The sequence below is a fragment of the Hydra viridissima genome, unplaced genomic scaffold, assembly GCF_058129835.1.
Source record: "Hydra viridissima isolate aposymbiotic clone 2 unplaced genomic scaffold, HvirCarnegie_v1 scaffold_12, whole genome shotgun sequence".
Taxonomy (NCBI): domain Eukaryota; kingdom Metazoa; phylum Cnidaria; class Hydrozoa; order Anthoathecata; family Hydridae; genus Hydra; species Hydra viridissima.
In genome coordinates this window covers 7,815,231-7,838,307 of record NW_028324311.1, presented here as the reverse complement: position 1 = coordinate 7,838,307, position 23,077 = coordinate 7,815,231, and the positions used below count along the sequence as shown (strand labels likewise).

General features: G+C 29.7%; 3 protein-coding genes and 2 pseudogenes across 7 annotated transcripts in view; 3 read left to right on the top strand and 2 right to left on the bottom strand.

Annotated features, from left to right (window-relative positions):
• Window positions 1–141: 141 nt before the first annotated feature.
• On the bottom strand, window positions 142–4,931 carry LOC149881067 (uncharacterized; annotated as a pseudogene). Its single transcript, XR_016445891.1, has 7 exons — window positions 2,505–4,931; window positions 2,277–2,411; window positions 1,513–1,636; window positions 1,256–1,428; window positions 984–1,048; window positions 582–673; window positions 142–364 (listed from the first exon to the last, which is right to left on the bottom strand). The product of XR_016445891.1 is annotated as an uncharacterized LOC149881067 (transcript).
• Window positions 2,916–5,174, bottom strand: LOC149881066 (uncharacterized; annotated as a pseudogene).
• A 5,065-nt stretch (window positions 5,175–10,239) lies between these two features.
• On the top strand, window positions 10,240–11,402 carry LOC149881065 (uncharacterized). The gene has a single exon (XM_090069566.1). The coding sequence runs from the start codon at window positions 10,314–10,316 to the stop codon at window positions 11,367–11,369; it is 1,056 nt and encodes a 351-aa protein (XP_089925692.1). The 5' UTR covers window positions 10,240–10,313; the 3' UTR covers window positions 11,370–11,402.
• A 2,915-nt stretch (window positions 11,403–14,317) lies between these two features.
• On the top strand, window positions 14,318–17,113 carry LOC149881064 (uncharacterized). Of its 2 annotated transcripts, XM_090069578.1 has the most exons (5): window positions 14,318–15,578; window positions 15,660–15,908; window positions 16,012–16,077; window positions 16,389–16,575; window positions 16,946–17,113. In XM_090069578.1, exons 2-4 carry the CDS (start codon window positions 15,677–15,679, stop codon window positions 16,487–16,489), a joined length of 399 nt encoding a protein of 132 aa, XP_089925704.1. In that variant the 5' UTR covers window positions 14,318–15,578; window positions 15,660–15,676; the 3' UTR covers window positions 16,490–16,575; window positions 16,946–17,113. The 2 variants fall into 2 exon arrangements, with proteins under 2 accessions (XP_089925704.1, XP_089925703.1); XM_090069577.1 differs by having other exon boundaries at window positions 14,320–15,908.
• Window positions 17,114–19,704: 2,591 nt separating this feature from the next.
• LOC145193802 (cleavage and polyadenylation specificity factor subunit 1-like) overlaps window positions 19,705–23,077 on the top strand; it is a 39,165-nt gene continuing 35,792 nt past the window's right edge. The window contains exons 1-2 of one of the 3 annotated variants that reach the window (XR_016445860.1): window positions 19,705–19,728; window positions 21,611–21,801. The gene's annotated coding sequence lies outside the window, so the exon portion shown is untranslated. The other 2 variants (XR_016445861.1, XM_090069554.1) reach the window with 2 other exon arrangements.

Sequence of the window (23,077 nt, the reverse complement as noted above, 5' to 3'; positions counted from 1 at the left end):
TAATTTTTAGTTTAAATATTAACTCTAAATTATTTTTTCTAAAAACATTTTTTCTTAATTTTATAAATTAAACGAATTTAATTAAACTACCATATTCATTTTGAATAGAAGCAGAAAAGTTCGAATTCAACACACAAATTAGTAAAGGAAAATTTATTTACAGAAAACTATTTACAAAAAATGGTTTGATGCTACGAATGCTGTGAATCATCACTTCCACAAAAATCATTAACATCATCCTTGTTAGCAGACAAGACGGAAGAACAATTTCTTCCGCCACCATTTTTTCGATCTGGAGCACGTTTTAGAATGTTTCCAACAATCGAATGAACTTCATTCTCTGTTAAAGCATTCGGGGCACAGCCTAAGAAATGAGTTATAATATTAGTAAAATTGAATTTATGCAACAAACTCTTTTTAATCTGTTAATGTATAACTCAGATGATTTTTGTGCGTATGTAGTATAAATTGAAAGAACAATCTGTATAAAGCACTTCAGAAATTATAATAATAAAAATATTTTATATTATTATATAAAAATATATAACAACAAAAAAATATAATATATTAACAAAAAATACCTATAATTATCTTCATTAAATTTGTTTTTCGAAAACTCTCTTTTTTGGTACCAGCCAAGTTAAATAAACTCATCAGTTTATTTGACATCAATCTAAATAAATAAATGATAAAAATAAAAACCAAATCCAATCATAAGCAGTTTAAAAATTATGGACACCAGTTTTAAAATTACGTTCTACTAATATGCATCAAACATGCAATGATCTTAGAGATTAGGAATAGTTAGTGTATCTGATAGGGTGAGTCAGGGAGGGTGGTTTAGGGATGTAGAGCATAAAGATGCAGATAATTGGTAATCAGCATGTAGAGAGTTAGCAGATTTAGGAGGTATAGAAGTGAAAACATGAAAAAAAAAATTGGAGAGAGTGTGTTACAGATGACATGAAAAAGCAAACACATACTTAACAAGAATTGCTTTCACAGCTGCATAACTGGAATTACCACCAACATTTGATAACTGACGCTTCTAAAAATAATGAACAGTGCAAATAATTAACATTTTGTTCATAACTTAAATGTTGTAATTACTAGTCATACTAGTAATTAAATGACAAAGCTGGTTACCAAATCCGAGAAAATAGGTCAACAGGTAAAACCATGATTATACATGATTTAATCATCATTTCTTGTTTAAGGCTTTTAATTTATTTTTTAGAAAAGTACTACTTCTTACTATATTCTTTTCTACTTCTTTATCTGATAAAGAGGAGTCAAATTTTTCGAACTCTTCTAGCGTGTCAATCTGTGATAAATCTAATGATGAACTATCTGCTCTTAATATATTTTTAATGCCCTCCATTTCATCACAAATGCCTGTTAGTAGATGGAGCACTTTGTATTGAAATTCTGAAAATTAAATAAAAGTGGTTATGAAAAACTTTAAAAGTATAATAAAGACTATATACTTTGAAAATTAACATATTTACATACTTCCTTCTTCTAAAGGGAATTTTGCATTATTCGACTTTTTTTTTTGAATTTTCTATTTGAGAACTATCTGATTTTAAACTAACATCAGTTGGACTTAACTTCCTCATGGGTGCTTTTTGGGATACTGAAAAAGTAAAGCAAATTGTGTGAATATAGCTATGATAAATTATAAAAGATGATTCTTCTCATAGTCAAGAAAAAAAAAAAAAAAAAAAGAAGAAGCTGCATAAAACATACCAAGAAATTACAGTACAAAACAGATAAATTTGTAGTTTATAAACAAGAGTTAAAAATATAAACATGTTTATGTTTACAAATGGTTATTAAATAACAACTATAACATAATTTATGACAAATATAGAATATGAACTTACTTATTTTAGCTAATAAAGACTTTAAAGGAACATTCATGTTTTCTAGTATTGTTTTTTTTTTATGATAATTTTGAGGGTCTGTCTGGGGTCATTAACAGCCTTTTAACAGCATGTGACTTAAAGATATTTGATAAGCATCTGAAGTTTGTTATGTCAGGATATGTTGTTAAAACAGAATTTAATCCAACAAAAATATTAGTTTTAAAAGTTGACACAAAAATAACAATCAAGTTTCACATGTATATATATATATATATATATATATATATATATATATATATATATATATATATATATATATATATATATATATATATATATATATATATATATATATGTATATATATATATAATAACTTTGCAAACATATAATTTTTTTTAACAACATACAGTTTAGATCAGGTCTTGGTATTAACATTTTCTTTTTCTTGGTCTTTTTTTTGTTGGGATCTTTTTTTTCAAGCACCTCATTTTCAATTTCATTTGAAGTGGTAAACTCAAAATTTTCGCATAACTCTCTTTCATCTTTAAATAAAATTTTAAAAAGTATTAACACACCAAACATAAGATGCCTATCAAAAAACTTTTAATTTAACTATACAAACACATACTATTTACCATCTCTAACTTTCTCTTTTAACTTAACAAACTTGTGCCATGATGGATCAAGTGGAGTCAGTTCTCTGTATGCTCTGAGGACATTTCCTCCTGACGGCCAATATGTATAATCTTCATCTACCCAGACTGACGGTATAACACCTTCCTCTTCCAAATTTTCTTCCACCCAAACTGCTCTGCACCAAACCATTTTTATTAAATTTTTCAAGGTGTTTTCTAAAAAATATATTTTTATGAAATAAACAAATGAAAAGAGCAAGACTATTTCTTTGAAAACGATAAAACAAATATCATAACATAGAATTTAGAAATATTATTATCTGACATTTACAATCAAATGAAACATTTAAAATGGGCTAAGTTCATTCATTGCTAATGACACCCTTGAATTAAAAAACAACACAGTAAAGATTTATTTAAGGAAAATCACCCTCTTTCTATTTCATGCAAAATAGGAAATATTGCTAATCCACGTTGTTCTGGTAAGCATACACATTTCCTAATAAAACAAGCTCTATAAAGGATCTTACTCTTCAATTTTACATTGCTTCGATGTGGAAGTAACACTATGTTTAGATATGAAGACTGAATTGGCGTATTATGCACATCTTCCAAGTGCCTAATTTTTACTACATCATATAAAAAAGAATCATCTGATATGATTTCTTTAACAAATGCAATTCTGTTGTTTTTAAGAAGAAAGCAATTATCTTTTCCTCCACTAGATATCTTGGTTGAGAGGTTTTTTTTTGTTAGAAACCCAAATGAACTTTCCCATTGAAATTGTCTTTTTACAATTTGTGCAACTGGATTAGAAGAACCTTTTACAGCTTTCTTTACACGCTGAAGAAAATTTTCATAAGGAAAACATGATATTGTGTTTAATGAACTATTATAGTTTAAACAATCATCAGGCAAATGTAATAGATTATGAATATTGTACACTGTAAATGTATTTCCATAGATATATTTGCAATTATAAACGAACTGTGTTATTAAACTCCTTGCATAACCAATATACTGCATGCAAAAGTTATCATCAGACTGTAACATAATACTTATTGCAATGCTTAATGCCAAGAAATGTTTGTATGAATCTTTAGATAAAATACATCGTAGAACAACTGGACCGGTATACAAAAGAAATTGACGAAATTCAGTTGCCTTCCATCGATCTAAGTCATTGAGACTCCGTGGCTGACGTACAAATTCACTTGGCATGTGTCCATTTAATGATAGGAGACAGCTTGAAATTTCTTCAACTTGATGAGCAGCTATTTTACCACCAGGACCTATTTTCCAATAATTCAATAACCTACGGACAACACCTAAACATACAAGATGCATGTAGTCCAAAGGGAAATTGTTGATCATATCTAAATTAATCAAAACTAAAGGAGATATAGATGTTTGATGGTGATTATATCCAAAATTTTTAAATGTTATGTTTTCCCTTAGAGGATAATCAATCTCATTGTTAAAAACAACACGACCTTCACATGTTCCATGAATACAACATCTTTCACAAGAGTCATAACCAGTGTGGGATATGATACATTTCAAAAAGTCTCTGGCAGGGGCATCACACAAGAAACACTTAACCTTTACATCATATTGGTTACCATTGATTGATAAACTATGTTCCATCAACTCAATTAACTCTGCAACAAAGTCCTCTAAATAATCATTAATTGAATCAGGTTTTTGTTTCCACAATACAATTCAACAACAAATATATCAAAGTCACCAAAAGAAGCTAAAATTGGCCACAACTGTGTACTGCTTGACTTATACAATGGCAAACCATCAATGCTAAAACACAATGCAATGCATCTTTCAGTGAAATTGTGATGCAAAAATATTGTTTCTAAACTTTTTTTAATACCTAAATAGGTATATGTACCTCCACATTTTTGTATAATATTAACTTTCCTTGGAGTTTGCAAAAGTGTTCTGGCATCTTTTGGAAGTTCAAGCCCCTCTTCACAAAGTATATTAAAAGGCTCATTGACAGAAGCTCTAGTCCATCTGTTACGAATGGAGCAAGCAGTAAGTTTTTGGCAAAGGCTATAATTAGAATCATCAAATTTAGTATCATCATCATTATCAATGTGGCTCAAGACAGGTAAATCAGATTCATATGATTCATCAGCATCTGAAAGAGTACATGAATCATTATTACTGCTGCCATCAGATTCACGAAGAATGCAACTGCTATTTGAATGGTCAGAGAGATTTAATTCAGCACAGACTAGATTTTCATGTTTTTCAATCTCAAAAGTTTCATCATAATTAAAATCTAGTAATCCAAGCACTTTTTTATTTGTAGTTTTCCATTTTTTTACATAAGCTGCCATTATCATAATATTAGTTGTGCTTTTTAAAAAAATGACTGACACTTTTGTAAAATAAATACTTTTATTTACTAAAAAACACATAATACTTAATATATATTAATCAGCTACGGTCTTATTAAGTCATCATTTACTATCCAAGTTAGTTTTAGTTAATGCACTATTCCATGTCGATCAATTGTCGAGATGTCGAGTAAATCAAATTAAATCAAATTGAAAAAAATTTTATTAGTTATTAAAATTAGTTATAGTAACTAATCTTGAGCTTGTTATATAATATAAATAATATAAAAAACTTTACATGTAAGTAAAAACTAAAATAATAATCATATTGATATTAATAATAATAACAACAACCAGAATATAGTACCAGTGTATAGGTTTTACACTATTATTTTTTACAGTAAATAAAATTTAAGTGGTATGTTTCTTTATATGTTATTTTTTTATGTTACCAAATAGTTAACTAAATAGTAATTGAAAAATCTTCGACGAGTTCACAATCTCTATTTAGGTAACTGTTAGGAAACATAAAAAGGTAGCATATAAATTTAAAAAAAAAATACTTGGATCCAAGTATAAGAATCGCCATTTTTGAAATCCATGCTTATACGCACTTGCAGCCGCGAAAAAGCCGTTTATAAAACGTTCAAAGAAGGTCGTGAAAAGTAATAGCGATCAATTTATTTATTTCGTTACATTTTCGGGACGGACAAGAAAAAGACGTTCATAAGACGCTTTGTTAAGGTTCAGATTGTCTTTAAATCGAGAGGACGTGAAATGAACGTACATAAGACGTCTTTATTCCGCCGTGTGCCCACTGGGTATATAATTCCACTATTTTATTTCAGATCCTGCAATCCGCTATCTTTTTACCAGATGCAAAAAGTCGATAACGAAAATAAAGAGAAGAAATTTCAAGAAAAGAGGAATGCTCAGGCAGAGGCTGATAAGTCCAGTACCATAAGAAGATATTTTGGTCCTATTAATAAAAACAAAAGGCTTGATAACCTCCCACATGATGCATCATCAAGTCACCAAACAAAAATGGACGACTTTACTGAAACAATAAAGTGGCCTTCACAAAGTGCTCAACAGTTGGAATTTGATACCATCCTAACCCTTTCACTAGTTCTCTCTAACCTCCCGTTTCACGTTATTGAAACTGCTGGCTTCAAAATGCTGCTGAATTATCTTTGTCCACTAGCCAACCTAAAAAGTCCAACTACCTTATCCAAATTCAAGCTACCAATGATTTATCGCAATCTAAGACGTGATGTAAAAATGCAAATTGAGAGAGACATCCCGCATTGCGAAATGGCAGCTTTCACTACAGATGGATGGACTGCAAGAAATGGTGATCCCTTCGTCTCCCTTACATTGCATTATGTTACCAAAGACTTTGAACTCAAAAACTTATCTTTGGATTTCCAAAACTTTATTGGGAGACATACAGGGGTTTTGCTTGCACAAGGAATAGACCACATGATTTCTCAATTTCCTGGTCTTCAGAGGGAAGACCTTTACAAAGTGGGTGTTACTGATGCTGCAGCCAACATGAAGAAAGCAATCACGGAAAGCAAAGAGATCAGTGATCATCTAACCTGTGCCGATCATCTGCTCAACACTTGTTTAACAAAGGCTGTAGAAAAATCAGAAGGAATCAATGGTATAATTAAGAAATGTAAAGGACTTGCTCAAAGGACCCACCAAAGTTCATTAGACTGGCAGGACATCAAGAAAGCGTGCGTGGAAGCAAATATAGAACCAGTAAAGATCATTCAGCCAATTGTAACAAGATGGAATTTTAACTTTATGATGCTTAAGTCAATCCTCAGATTGAAGGCTGGTTTACTGGTTGCTCTAGAAACTCTAAACAAACCAGATCTTCAAAGTTTGATTCCGGATGAGTTAGAGTTTATTAGTATTTACAACATTTTACCATTTCTGGCAGAATGTAAGCGATGCTCTGATTCCTGGTCTTCTGAAAATCTAGTGGCTATGCATAAAGTTCAAAAAGACATATTAAGGGTGGAATGCAAGAACCGAACTTGAGTCAAGTTCGACTTGAAATCTCAAGTTCGACTTTGTCAAGTCAGACTTAAAAAATTGACTTGAGCGAATGCGTAAACGAGACTTGAAAATTTCAAGCTCGTGCTTGAGAAAGTCGAACTTGAAAAATAGTCGAGGCGTTGAATTTAGGGCGTTTATCGGAAAATGCACTTCGCAACCAATAGCGGTAATGGATTTTTTTTACGGGAAAAACCTTTTACTGAAACAAATTCCGTGTAATGATATTTGTATAATATACGATTAAATAAAAAGTTAATAACAGTAAAAAAAAAAAAAGTTCTTGCTATGTATTTTTCATCAGAAAAATAAATTCATCTTGGCACTTTCAGTTCCAAATCCTAAGTTGTTGGTAAACAACGGTTGGTCATATGTACCACTTAAGTGATCAAGACAATTTCTCTTGATTTCTCCATTTTAACAGATTCCATTTGAATTAAAATACATGCAAATGTTCTAGAAAATGCAGAATCTTATTTTGACGCTTTTTGGGGATGATACTATACTACAATGTATTTTTATTTATCTTTTTACTAATACTTTAATGAAAATAATGGTTTTTTTTAAAAATACTGAGAAAATTACTTTAAACAAAATTAGTTTTCTCAATACTAATACTACATAATACTATGTGTGTATATATATATATATATATATATATATATATATATATATATATATATATATATATATATATATATATATATATATATATATATATATATATATATATATATGGTATATATATGTGTAGGTACACATATATATACCATTTACATATGTAAGTATACCATTTACATATGTAAGTCAATAGAGATCACATATGGAGACAGGTCTTCTGAAATTATTGGGCCACTTATAGAAACAGAAAAGAAAACTTTTAAAAACCATTGATAGCATCTTGCTCATTAACACATGAAAAAGAACAAAGTTTAACGTTAAACAAAAATCTCTTAATAAAAAAAAATACAAAAAAGCAATATAATGAAATTCATGATCTTGATAAAGAACTAATGCAAAAACAAATAGAAATAGATGATATTAAAAAAAAACTCTCTCCAGAAAAAGCAACAATACAAACAAAACTTTGTGAAAATTTTCACAGTTAAAATTTTCACAAAGTTTTAAAAAAGCAACACAACAGAATTATTCTATGTGAGGATTATTATTTTCTAACAATATCAGATCCAAATTGCTTTTGGAATGTTTTAATTTATCACTTTATTTTTTAGTGAAATTGTTTTTTTCATATATAATACTATTTTGAAATATAAAATGTAATTCTTTTGAAATATTATGTAGTATAAATATTTGAAAATAATGTTTTTGTTATTACACCCTTTATCCATTATCAGACACAAATTTTTTTTTAAAAAAATAAGTCTGAAATTTGACTTTTGCTTTGTTTCTGCAAAAATATCTTTAGTGAATGCTTTAGCACCACATTCTTGATTGCTATTTTGTATTTCATTGCCTCCACAATAATCATTTTGTAGAAGGGCAATGTTGTGAAGCACAAAACAGGATATTATTATAGCTATGGAATTTTGCAGTTTTGTTCCTAAGGGAATGTTAAGACAAGGGTATTGTTTTTTTTTGATATACCAAAACAATATTCAACAACAACATTCAACATGTGTGTACTTCTCAAGTTGTAATTGTATCTGATTTCATTTTCATTTTTGGGTTAGAAAAAGGTGTCATTAAATATTGTTTATAAGGATAGCCAGAATCACCTGAAACATGAACAACATTCAAAAAAAAATCCCTTTTTGTTTCGGTAAAAAAAGGGATTTTTTGAATTTGGTAAAATCTAAATAATGGTTGATAAATATAAATATTTTCTTTATCTAAGAAAAGTTTGAAGTTTGTATGAAATAGCAAAATCAGATATCCATGAAAACTTATAATCACTTTTGCTGAATTATCAAAGAATCAGCTTCTGTTGGAAACTTTATGTACTGATATCTTTTGTTAGCCATTTGAATTGAAATGTTCTAAACCACTGGACAGTTGAGTTTCAGCTCTTCCAAATCTCCTGTTATTCTCTAAGAGAGTTTATTTATTGTTACTTAAGTATATTATCATTTGTTGGTATAAAATGTTGTTATTTAAAAACGTAATGTAAAATCTACAATAAGAAGGTGCCATTTTCTGATACCATTTCTTGAATATCTACTCACTTGGAATGAACCAGTAGCATAAAACCGAAATGCAATAGCCAGTTGTTGTACAGTTGAAAGAGGGCACCCTCGATTGTTAACATTGTTGTTAATAATGTCATTAGCTAATATTAAAAAGGTTTTTATTGGAAAATCTGTAGCACCTTTTAAATTCTATACCGTGGTAAACTTCTAAAGGATTAGCTCTGTCAATAATAAACCTTGGTATGTGACTTGGCTTATTTTTTCTTCTTCTTCTTCTAAAATTCAGCTCATACCGATTCATTTTTGAACATTTAAAAGAAATTTTTTTTAATACTTCATGTAATTGTAACTACTTCTCATGAACTCTCTTTTACTCCTTTTACACGTATCACCTCTTTGTATAACTGCAACTATTTATTACTAAATGGAATTTACTTTTATACTGTATCACAAAAATGTGCCTTAATCAACAGCCTTTTATAATGCTAGGATGTTCGACATTTCAAAAAGCTAATAAACATTTCTAATGGCATCAAAATATGACATGTTGAATCATTACATACGAGTTACAGGATGTTTTAAAAGACACACGTTTTCGCAATGTTAATATTCAGTTTTCTGTAATGAATTCATTTAAAAATATACTTTCACAATGTAACCTTCTAAATAAATTAGGTGAATATGCCCAAGTAACTACTTTTGCTTGTTAAAAACTCATTTTCATACTTGCAAAGGTTGTAATAAGTTATATAGTAATAGTAAAGGTTTGTTACGCATAAGCAAAATGATAATGGCGGTCTGTTTTTTTTTTCAAGTTTGGTTTCAAGATTGGTCTGGAGCAGACTTGAAAAAATGACTTGAAAATTCAAAAATTCTCGTTTTTCAAGTCTGACTTCAGTTCAAGTTCGCTTCTTGCATTCCGTTCAAGTCAGACTTGAGATTTGAAGTCTGACTTGAAATTTCAAGTTGGGTTCTTGCATTCGGAAGGAATTTTTGCTCTCTCAAGTCTGGTTTGAAGTCAGACTTGAAAACGGTCTATTTTTAGCGGTTTTCAAGTCTGACTTGAGTTGAAGTTCGCTTTGTGCATTCGCTCAAGTCGCACTTTAGGTTTGAAGTTCGACTTCAAATTTGAAGTTCGGTTCTTGCATTCCACCCTAAATCTCCACTTGCTTTGCAAAAGAACCATAAATGACATTGAAGAGCGTGACCCTCAAGTTGCAGAGTGCCTACACAACTTCATGAAAGAATTTGAGAAGGGTTTACCTAATTATGGCGTTGGAGTCAAATACTATAATGTGGGTTCACTTCTGCACCCATATTATAGAGGATATACACTCAAAAATATTGCAAACAGTGAGGAAGGGAGGGAGGCCGCCATCAAGGAATTGGTTGACAATCACCCAACCACAATCCAGTTCTGCGAGTCATTGGTTGATGATCATACTTCGCTAGAAACATCAGATCTTGACGAAACTATGGATCCAGTGGACCTTGAGTTTTTGAAAGACAGGAGGCAGGTTTCAGCGCATCGCCCTGGGACTTCACAGCCTAGCCAATCAAAGCTCAAGCCACCCTTGATGCTTGAATTTGAAAAGTATCAGACTATGGCCTTACCTGAAAGGGATGTGGATGCTTTAGAATGGTGGAAGCAAAATAAAAATGAGTTACCTTTGCTAGCTGGTCTGGCTAGAAGTTACTTGGCTATACCTGTGACTTCTGCTTCATCAGAAAGAATGTTTTCAGTAGGAGGTAGGACAGTTACTGATTTTAGACATAATGTAAAACCAGAAAACACTAGCATGTTAGTTTTTGTGAGTCAAAATTACGCAAGGGTTCCTTCTAACCTCAACGATTGGGAAAAAACTTGCGAAGAAGAGCCGTATGAATTACCACATGTCACACCACCAACTAAGAAGACTCACCAACAGGGAAAATCACATAGTCAAACTGAAACTAAAAAAAGAGGTGCACTTGAAAAGGCTTCTCCAACTTTATCAGATACTCAAACTGGTCCTGAACCTAATAAGCAACAACAGCTACAGTTAGATACTCAAGAGAGTCAAAGGACTCTAGCTCAACAAGAAGGGTATGAAGTGACTCAAGGTAAAGACCAAACTCAAAGTGTCTCTTTGTTTATTCCAATGACACTCCAGCACAATCAAAGTAGAATCAAAAAAGCAAAATTAGGTAATATAATGAAGTCGAATTGGAAGGGGAATGAGAAAAAAAAGTACAGAGCATCTGAGCTTGCAAACATTTTATTAGAGACAGATGATGATATATCTGATGATTAATTTTTTATCAATAACTTGTTTGTTTAAAACTATAAATGTAATATTTACTAATAGAAATACAAAAAGCAATTTAAAGTATCTTTTTTTAGTTTTTCGGTAATCAGCAAAAAAAGAGGTAATTTGTGATAAAATGCGGTAAATCGTGATAAAAAGCGGTAAAAAGTGATAAAAACGGTAAAAAGTGATAAGTGCGGTAAAAAGTGATAAATGCGGTAAAATTGCGTATTACGCATTTTTACGCAAAATTACCGCGGTAATTACGCATTTTTACGCATTTTTACGCTTTTTACGCAGATTTACGCATTATTACGCAAATTTACGCAAATTTACGCATTTTTACGCATTTTACGCAAATTTACGCATTTTTACGCATTTTTACCGACGGTGCGGTAACGCCGATGCTTATTATGATTGGGATTGTTTTACATCATTTAAATAAGTTTTCACGATAATAGTTTAAAACATGAAACATTAGTGCATGATCTTATATATTTTTTAACTTAATATTTAATTTCATACATCTTTTTACTTAATGCTTGATCTCATACATTTTTTATTTTAATCCTGATAGTTTAAATGCTAGTTTTGTGTGTTTGTGTGTAACCATCGGATTTAACATTATTATTACACTTGAAGGTAAGAAACTTATGTTTTCAAGTTTTTATTAATAATAAGGTGTTCATGAAACTTCATTAAGAACCCAAGCTGAGGGAAGTCTGATTTATCTTGATGAATATTTTGCTTCTCTTTGTTAGTTCACCCAATTCCACCATTGGACTTAATAATAATATTATATATATTCAAGTGACTCTTTGATCGTGAACATATGACTATCGGATTAAATATTTCAATTATAATTCAGAGTATGAAAAAAGCGTTTTAAAACTATAGCTTTCTCGCAGCGAACACAACATTGAAATTCTACATTTTCTCTTCTACTAAATAACTCTCCTTTAGAAAAGTTTCGCGTTCAATTTATAATTACAAAATACCTCAAAAACGCTCGTAAAAATACCGCTCAAACTGTATTTACAATATTTCAAGGAAACGATGTCATTGTCCGCTTTACGAAATTTCTTCCGCGCAATTCAAGTATAAAAACTTTTTCCTAACGATAGCTTACTCATTAATCTTCTTTAAAAACCTTGTTGTTTGTCTATTATTATTAGATATGTTTTGTTTTACATATATTTTTAATATCTTTTACATAAAAAAACAATGGATGAAAAATATGATAAGAGGATATTGAACAAGGGACATTTATGTAAAACAGGAAACCTTTACATCCTTTTCAAAAATTATTCAGGGAAGTACTATTTATAATGATTTTTTTCCACCATTGCTTAAAAATTTTAAATAATTTAATAACAAAAATATTAAGTATTTTTTTCTCAATCTGCTTATATATATATATATATATATATATAGGCGCTACTCGACTTTCTCCCCCCCCCCCCTAATTTTATGATTGATTCTGATAGAGAATTTTATGCTGATTAAGAATCGTATAAAAACATGGGTCTCAAAATCAATGGAAAGTGCTCTAATTCGAAGTCAAAGTTGTAAAAAATCCCACTAAAAACCCTAATATTCGCCATTTTGAAAATACTAAGTTAATGATCTTTTAGCTGACAAAAGCAAAACATTAATAGCATGGTTTTTACGTTAAAAAAGTCGTTAAAGTATGTTTATCTTGCGCAATTTTTTGTGGCAATGAAAGTAGCCGTTTTTTGATTTATTAGAGAATAAACTATATTGCAAGTAATGTACTTTTGTAATAAATTTAAAAAAATTTTTCTACATTCTCACATTCTACGTTCAATCTTTATTTGAAATCTTCCATTAATTTCATTTCGTTATAACACTTTCGTTACAATACTTTAAAATAATAATGCTAAGGCTTATGGAAACCAGGTCTGTTTATTGCGCAATGTAACGGTAATTAATTTTCGTTAAAAATGAAAGCGTTTTGAAAAAAAATGGCGAATATTAGGGTTTTTAGTGGGATTTTTTACAACTTTGACTTCGAATTAGAGCACTTTCCATTGATTTTGAGACCCATGTTTTTATACGATTCTTAATCAGCATAAAATTCTCTATCAGAATCAATCATAAAATTAGGGGGGGGAGAAAGTTGAGTAGCGCCATATATATATATATATATATATATATATATATATATATATATATATATATATATATATATATATATATATAAGGTTTTAATCTGTACAATTTTTAATATTGACATTTATTTAAAATTTTATTATCAGTATAATAATAGTAATATGCATAAAAATACAGTTTTATAATACAGATTTATTAAACTGTATTTTTATGCATATTACTATTATTATACTCAGTGCTCGAAGTGGGAAAAAAAAGGTAGCGGGATGGTTTTTAATATTTTCTAATCACCATCCCACCTATCCTAAAATTATAGATTTCGTATTTTGTGTAGATTAAATAAAGGAATTATAAATCCCTAGAGTATCCCTATAGTAAAAAACCTATATTAAAAAAACAACTTGAGGTCCGTTATATTCTTAAGAGACTGTCACCATAAAATATTGAGTTGAGTTTCACATCAAACGTCATTAAGCAATCAAAAAACAATGATATATTTAAACATTTTATTTTTAAACAAGTCTTATTTTTTTGTATTTACCAATTTTTAAATAATTGAAAAAAAATACCATCACATTGAGGAAAGGATTAGCAAGTTTCAATACTCGAAAAATCTGTCACTTCTTTATTTATTTCAGTGTCATTTTCCAAATTACTTTTAGAACTATCACTGCTTAACTTTCTTTTCCTTCCGCTTGCTAGCCATTTACCCATATTTAAAATAAGTAAATTTTTTTTAAATCATAACATTTAATGTTGAGTAAATCTACTGTGTACTATATTTTATTTCACCAAAAAAAACTAATGATACTTTATCGAAAAAAAAAAACCAATGTCGCTTTTTGTTGCTTGGTAACTTTTTATTTAAAATACAAAAGAAAAGACACAATGTTTTATAATTATCGATTTAGTTTTTGAAATTTCTACCGCAAATTTTTAAATAACAGCTGAGACTTTAGTTCATTTAAATTCTTTAAAATTGTTTTTACAAGTTTATTTATAGGAGGAAAATAAAATAAAATTTCCATTAATTTATTATGTACCGGGATGGCATCCCACCCCAAAATATGCATAAAAAAAAGAGGTGGGATGGTCTTCAAAATTTAAAAAGGTAACGGGATGGCATCCCGCCCCATCCCGCCTCACTTCGAGCACTGATTATACTGATTTGAAAATGTTTAGTAAAAAACAATTTATCACCAGTTAAAAAAGGTTTTCCATTGATAACACCTGTGTGTGAAAATAATATAACACTTTTTCAAGAATATATGTTATTTTAAAAAATAATTATGCCAAGGCAGAAAGATAATACACAAAACATGAGAACTTATATGAGAAAGTATCATAACAGAAAAAAAGGTCACGATATTGGGAATGACAATTTTGAGTTTGAGGCAAATTATTCCTCTGCAAGAAATGATTTATGTCAAAGCAGTGATAGCATTGAACAGTTTGTCTTTAATGATAGCAATGACTTTGGATATGAATAAGCTGTGTTGTCTTCATCAGATACTTCTGATTGCGACATTCCAGATGCACGTGCTTTTTAAATAGAATTAAGTTGACTCATCAGTGGATATAACTGCTCAGTGTATTCAAAAAATGGTTTGCTAAAAATATTGAGAAAGAATGGGCACCCATCATTGCCTAAAGACTCAAGAACTTTGCTAAAAACTCCTAGAACAACCCATAAAATAGAAAAATGTGGAGATACCTTTATGCATTTTGGTATGTAAGCAGGTATGGAAAAGTGCATGCTAGAAAATCCAGAGTTTTTAAATAATAATGATAGCATTGATTTATACATAAATGTGGATGGTTTACCACTCTTCAAGTCCATTGGAATTCAGTTTTGGCCAATATTGGGATATTTTGGTTAACTTGACAGTTTTATAATTTTTTTGTTTTCTGGTAAGAGTAAGCCAGATAGTGTGCATGAATTTCTAAGTGAATTCATTGCAGAATTTCAAAACTTAACTGGAACAGTTATTACAAATGAAAAACGTTTTTCTCTTTTTTTGAAGAATTTTGCTTGTGATGCACCTGCTTGTTCATTCCTGAAGTGGATCACAAACCATACAGGTTACAATTCTTGTGAATGGTGAAGATTGTTGGCACATATGTTCAACATATTCAACATATAACAACTTTTTATTTTTCTAGCTGACAAGAAATAATGCATGACCTGCAACTACACTAAAGCAGCTGATAGTAGCAATGACAAAAAAAAGGTTGAGGAAAACTGTGATCAGAGGGTGGCTTTACCACAACCACCTGCACTTTATCAATCAAGGGGAAAAGAACGCAAGAAAAAAAGACCTGTTATTTCTTCTGATTTTGAAAGTGATGATAGTGAAGTATGCCAGAAGATACCTCAAAAACAAAAGAAACCCCATTTTGATGTATCTGCAGGTACCATTTTACTTTTAAAAGTAACAACTAAGTTTTCCTTGAACACTGTTTTATGAAATTGCTTCTTTTAAGTTGATTAAAGTACGACTTTTTCTTGTTGTAGAAGGCATGTCTGAGGATGGTTTAGAAAATGAGGAAGATAAGGAATTTGTACCCATGTCAAAATCAAGTAAGTATGACATTTATTTTTCGCTTAGTTTGTTTTAGTGTTTCTTAAAAAACAGTTCATCTCAAATTGATGCAATTTTTAAAAGTTTGAAAAGATTGTAAACACTATGTTAAGGTGAGTTTCCACTCATTCGTTTTAGCAATAGGAAAGAGAAAGGGATGGGAAAATTAATCATGTGAGCATGCGCAGTTTGCAATTTAATTTTGAAAATTATTCATTCTAAAACGGATGAGTGGAAACTCACCTTTAAGATTTGGAATTTGTAACTATATAGTGATCCATGTTTAAAATATATTTTCTTTGGTTTCCAGATTTCAAGCACTCAGTTCTTTACTTTCAACGCAAGGTTCTTTGTTGGATGCGCGCAACAACGGGGGCAGAGTTGGAAACAGCCCAATTAACTGCTCCTTGATTCAAGATATAGACATGGTGAACACGACCGATGAGTTTATGGAATTTGAAAAGAACCTCTCAAATGACACACTTGTATCAAAAAAAGTAAGGATGTTAATACGAATTCTTTAATAGATACATGTATACTATTAGTTGCCTAATAAATTCAGGGGAGTGGAAAAAAAAAATTAATAAGCCCTCCGTTTATTAGGCACCTAAGAGTACATGTAAAATTCTATTTATTTAAGTATTAACTGGATTTTACACAGCGAAAGATAAAATTACTTTTATAATAGTAGCAAAAAAAAAACAGCAAAGAAATGTTTAGGGGATTTATGGTGTAAACATAAATTTTAGACTTTTCTTGTTTGAAGCCCAATTAATGGAATCGTTATACATGAGAAGATCATTTTTTTATTTAAAAAAAAAAAAAAAAGGTGAAGTTTTAGCCTAAACCAATTGTTTTTCACTCTAGCTGATGCAACTTCGCCAAGTGGGTGGATGCGAATGGAAAGACTGTACCAAAAATATCATGAAATGTGTTCTAAGCAATGAGGTAATGGCTAATTTGAACATGCAGGGCTTTGGTAAAAGAACAAGTAGAAAAACTAAATTTGCGGATACGAAAATCTACCACTTTATATACAATGCTGTACTACATAAATTTCCGAAAACAACGGAAGGTGAGTTTTACAAGAAAACTCAAAGCATTTTAAGAAATGCTCCAGCACGCAAGAATGCTGAACTAAAAAAACAATATATATTAAAATATATATTTAAGTTTTAATTAGTTTTTATTGCCTTGTACCTTCTATTATATGTGTATTGCATGTTTTTGAAATATATACTTTTCATCTTTACAATATAAAGTACTCATCTGATATTCATTTTAAATAACACTAATTTAGTTCAATTCATTTAATGTCTTTGTTACCTTTTTAAAGGAAATTAGCCGTCTTCAAAATTACTGGTATGAGGTGTCTCGAAGACATCTGATAGGTAGTACTCTTACAGATGACTAATTTGAGTTGCCTCAAATACATCTGAATTCAGACGTTTAAGAGGTGTTAACGTAGTAGCCGTTTTTAAGATTACTAATTTGAGGTGTCTTGAGGACATCTAATATGCAGATGTCTCAAAGGGGTTAACATTGAGATTTCTTTTAGATGGCATTTAGACATCGGTCTGAGACTTTATTGAGATGTCTATAAGCCATCTTGGTGCCCACTGGGATGAAACTAGACCTTGAAAAAAAATTTTATTTAAGCTTTTTTATATTTTGCCATACCTTTTTTAGTCATTTTAAAATTATTATTACAGGTCTATTTTATTATTGACGGAGCTTCCGCCAATAGGACCTGGCTGTCAAAATCCGATAGTTGCCCTTTCCTTACTTACCTAAAAGGTTTGTGCCATCCATCTTGAACCTCTTGAACCATCTTTCAACTGGTTTTTGCTTATTTTTCCTTCGCCGAAAAGTTCGTTGAGATTGCGAAATAACTCCCCCGCCTTATAATCTTTCTCAAAAGGTACAGCGAAATATGGCAAATACAAATATAGTTTTAACACGCCTTTTTTAAAAGGAGCGAAAAAAGTCGCAAAAGAAATACGACAACCCAACAGTAATGCACGCATATCAGCACATAAAGCAACCGCTCTTCTACGGAATATCCTCTGCTAGAAGTCAAAGCCGTCTGCACTAACAGGTCTCGTAAATCTGTGGAGGCCTGGAGCTTGGGGCCATTAAAAAACAACAAGTAATGAAAACTTAAGTATAGTACGAACTCTTGTAAAAAAAAAACATTTACATTTAGTATGCATGAGCTGCAGCTAATTTTTTTATTTTACTTAATAAATAAAACATGTTTATAAAAAACACGGTTGCTACAAAGATAAAAAAATACTCCCTAGCTATAAAGATTTGTTTACAAAAACAAAACGTTCCCTAGCTGTAAAGTCCTACAAGTTTTACAAAACCACACTATCATAGATTATGCGTCTACTATTAGCCACAGAGTAAGAAAAAACTTTCCCAAGATTAATTTAAAGTGCTAATGTTTTTACAAATCATAAATTGAGTACATACAGTTAAAATGTAATTATTAATTGATTGATCAAGATCGCAACAAAGTTTAAAAAAAAATTTTTTTTAACCCAATTTTGTAGTTCTACATTTTCCTCTTCCGTGAATATTTCTTCCAGTACTTTTTGGGATGAAAATAGTTTTAATGATCTCTGATAATGCTTTTAGGAATCTTGAATTTTTCAAGAACTTGTTAAACAGATAACATATTTTTTTACTGAGACATAGTTAAAGCTCAATAATTATTTTCATAAGTAAAATCAAAAAAATTAATACAACCTTTATTGTTATTAGTGGTAGTGCAATCAATTAAGCAGCCATAAATATCGTTAATCTTTCTTTAAATTTTAAATAAATGTTAGTTAGAATGTATTTGGTAACTTTCGTGTGTTTTTTTTGCACTAAAAAATGTCATTTTTGAAACTTATTTTGAATTTAAAAACTAAATATATTTTAAATTATATGAAATATGGTTGTGTTTAATATCTATTTTGTTATATCTAGTTTGTTTGGATATTTAAAATAGTTTTTTTTTATGAGACAAAACAGCTCTTAGACCTCCATAAAGCGTCACAAGCATAGAAATTGGTCTGGCAATTTGAGAACATTAAAAAATATATAAAAGTTTCAACAAATTTTAAATTTAACAGCAACTAAAGAAAATATTTGCACCATCTCTTCATCAAATTTATTACCATTGTTAGTAATTCACTTTTTCTCTACTTTGTATTGCGTTAATATAATAACCTATTTTTTACATTTTAATTGATTATTACCAGTTATATCCAAGCCTGTCAAAAGAATTAACATGACCAACATACTCCAGTGGGTCTCTGGAGCTTAGAGATGGCTGCAAGAAGCTTTTGGGTAGGCTTTTCGGTCGACACCTCTCCTGAAAAAAATTTTAGAGCTTAATTTTTTTTTTTGAGGGGGGGGGGGGGGGCGGGTTGGTTTTTTTGTATGGCTAAGAAAAAGTTTATAAAAGTTTTTTTCCAATTTAAACTAAGGTATACATTTACAAATTTATCTATTTACAAAAAACACATCTTAATCAACAAAGGTCTTGTGAATAACAAAAAAAAAAAAAAAAATTGGTGGGCCCTTTTACCCAGCGTGGGCCTAGGGAAATATATCCACCAGCCCACCCTTCTTGACAGAACTGCTTATATTATAATGTAATTTGAATTACAATTTAATTAGCAATTAATAGATCAAAATAGAAGACAGTTGGTCATTATTTAGTAACTATCTTTAATATTACAGAAAGTGATTTATTACCAAAATTCATCTCATTGTCTCGCTAAGGTACGCCACGTGAAGTAACAAACAAATTTGCTTAGGACTTGGCTAACTAACCTGTTAGTTTAGTTAACTACCAATGTAGTTTAGTTAACTAATCTGTTAGTTTAGTTAACTACCAAAACTTGCTTAAGGAACAGTTACTATACTAAAGGTTTTTTTAAAGAGAAAAATGAAGTCAGAAAATGAGAACAAAATAAGTATATCGCATTTGAGTGCAAATTAGGGTAATCCCAAAAAGTAAGAAGAGCTCGTAGCTTCTTACAATTCTCTTCGTTCGACTAAGACAAAATATAAAAAGGGGAAAAAAAAAAGGGATTTACTTCAGGAATTTTTCTGATCTTTAATTTTTTTTTTTTCTTTAAAGGATTCAATTTTCTTTCTTTCTTTAAAGAACTTATTTCTTCAATCAAGTACACAAATTTATAGATAAGTTTTCCTTGTAACATAGTCATGAGTATTCTAAATGATCATTGTCTTATATTATGATAAATATCTCATTTAATTACTAAAGAAGCAGAAAAATTATGTATAATTTAGCTAATAATATATTTAATTATGCTTCCGTGTAATATATTACTTAATTTTGTTTTCTCAGAAATTGGATATTGAATAATATCCCAAATAGTGAAAGTAGGTTAATTATATTTATAAAAACTTCTATTTAGCTCCTTGTCTTGAATTTTTCAAGTGGTAAAATAGAAAATACCATCCAATGTGTCAAAACTAAATCTTATAAAATAAAGTTAGTTCAGAAGTAAGTTTCTTTTATTTTAAGGATTTGCAGGTATTAGAGTGATGGCAATGGAGCTAGCCATCCTAATTTTGTAATTAATGAAAATTAATCAACCATGAAAAAATAAAAGAGAAAAAAAGCACAAGTAATGGTGATAAAACAGTTCTTCCATTTAAAGCAAATTCATAACTGTTTTATGATAAAATCTAGAAGTATGAGTTTGTAAGAAAATTAAGCCTTAATTTACTAAAAGTTTTTAATAAATTTTGGCATCTTTTTTTAAAATGTTTCCTTTTTTTGGGTAAATTGTTAATACTCATAAATGATATTCATGTAAATATTTTAAAATACAGCAGTTCAAAATTCAGCAATTAAAAGTTTTAAAAATGATCACTACTGCTAAATAAGTAAAAAAAAAACCTAAAGAAGTGAATTATGTTCAAAAATAAAAATATTTTTGTAGTTGTAATTATTTTCTATCATTAAATATATTGCATGTGTAACAACATTTTATTTGCAAATAAAAAGATAATGTAAATTTTCTGTTTAATTCATGAAAAGTTATTAAAAATATTCAAATTATGTAAATGTTTTTTTTATATATATACAATTTTAATTTTTTTGTTAACATTTTAATTATTTTTCTTGTTTTACTTGTTCTTTTCCTTTTTTTATACTCAAGATCAAATATTAAAAATATATTTGTTTAAAAAACATTAACAACAACAACAAAAAACAGCTATTAATTTTTTAAGAATCAAAATATATCAAGTTATCACACACATATGCATCATATACCATTTTATTAGTAATTAACAAAGCTAGCCATTGATAATAAGTTATTGTTACTGTGATGTTATAAAAGATATATGTGGTGATTCTTTCAAAAAGTTGTTGCTCTTTTAATGTGCAAAACATATACAAAATTGCTCAAAGTTTTAGCTGCTAAGCTTTTTAATTATGTATTTTAAAAATTGTATACATTCTTGATAAGATATTATTTGATTATTACTTTTCTTTAGAGAAACTATCCAGTTAATTATATACATGAGTCATTTATGATAAAATGCACTCAATCTTCAAGGAAATTCATCCACCAACTGTTGTTGATCATGCTGTTCGTTGTTACTTTTTTGACAGCAGAGAAATCAATCTAGTTACAGCTGGTGGACAGCGTCTCAATATTTATAGATTATGTGATGCAGATATGATGGTAAATGTTACAATTTTACATAATATGCTTAAGTTAATGCAAAATAAAATAAATCAATGTCAACATGAAAATAATCATCATGTAATTAGCAACAATACTCTTAATTTGCAGGTACAGATTTCCCTATTTTTGAGTAAAGAACATACTACATACACTCTACTAAAATAACTTCTAGTATAGGTAGCAAAATATGCATGTTTTAATAAAATAATAAAGCTATTTTAACTGCACCAAGTTGTCATATGGTCTCTGAATTAATCTCCTAATGTCTGTTATAACATTTGGCTCTAATAATAAAATAAAGTTTAAAAAAGTTAATTGTTTACTTAGGAGTATCCAGAAGTTATGATGATTTTGCTTATATTTCTGTCAAAATATTACATCATATGATGTAGAGCATTTAATTATGTTCAAAATAAGCATATTAAACTTTATTTTGAAACTTGAATGCACATGTTAGCTTTCCAGCAAAAACACTTTTTTTTAAAAAATAAAAGAAGAAAAAATTCTATCAAGCGTACGTTTTGGTTCACTATTAACTGGGAAAATCAGTAAAGGAAATCCATACCAATTGGCTTTAGCATACCTAGATGGTGCTTCTTTGTAGGTGACTGTTAGGAGATGAATTAATCAATTTAAACACATTATTGATGGCAGTTGTGTGATGTTTTCATGAATAACAAATCCTGGATATACTTGAGGCAAATGGGTGGGTGTCTGAGAATCCCCAAGAACTGTTTATTCAGGCCCCTTCTGATCCACTGCCTGGATAAGGGAAAAAACATAAGTGCTCAAACATATAGCAAATACTGCCTCAAGCCTGTTGATAGTGCCATTGAAGAGCAATAATCAAAAGCAGGTACCAAAAACATGAAAGCTTTGCATGACTATTCAAAACCTCACATTACAAAAGTTGTCAGAGAGTACCTGAACAATCAGGGCATTGCAATAATCAACCATCCACTATACCTAAAGGACTTGGCACCTGAATGACATCTCCAAAGTCTAGATAAGCATATTACAGAGATAGTTGTTACAATAGCCAAAGAAGAGTAGGTAAAAATGTTGGAGAAGTCTGGAGAAAATGCAGCTGTTAATTGATAACATAGTTACTCTTTTGTTATTTTAATTCTTTATATCATTACTTCTGGATAACCCTAAGTAGTATAGAATGCAATATCATTTGATTGGTTTATAGAAATTTGCTAAAGACATTTTCCTAAAATAACTAGATTTCTGAAATATTATTTCATAAACTCTGAAGATTTTAAGAGTC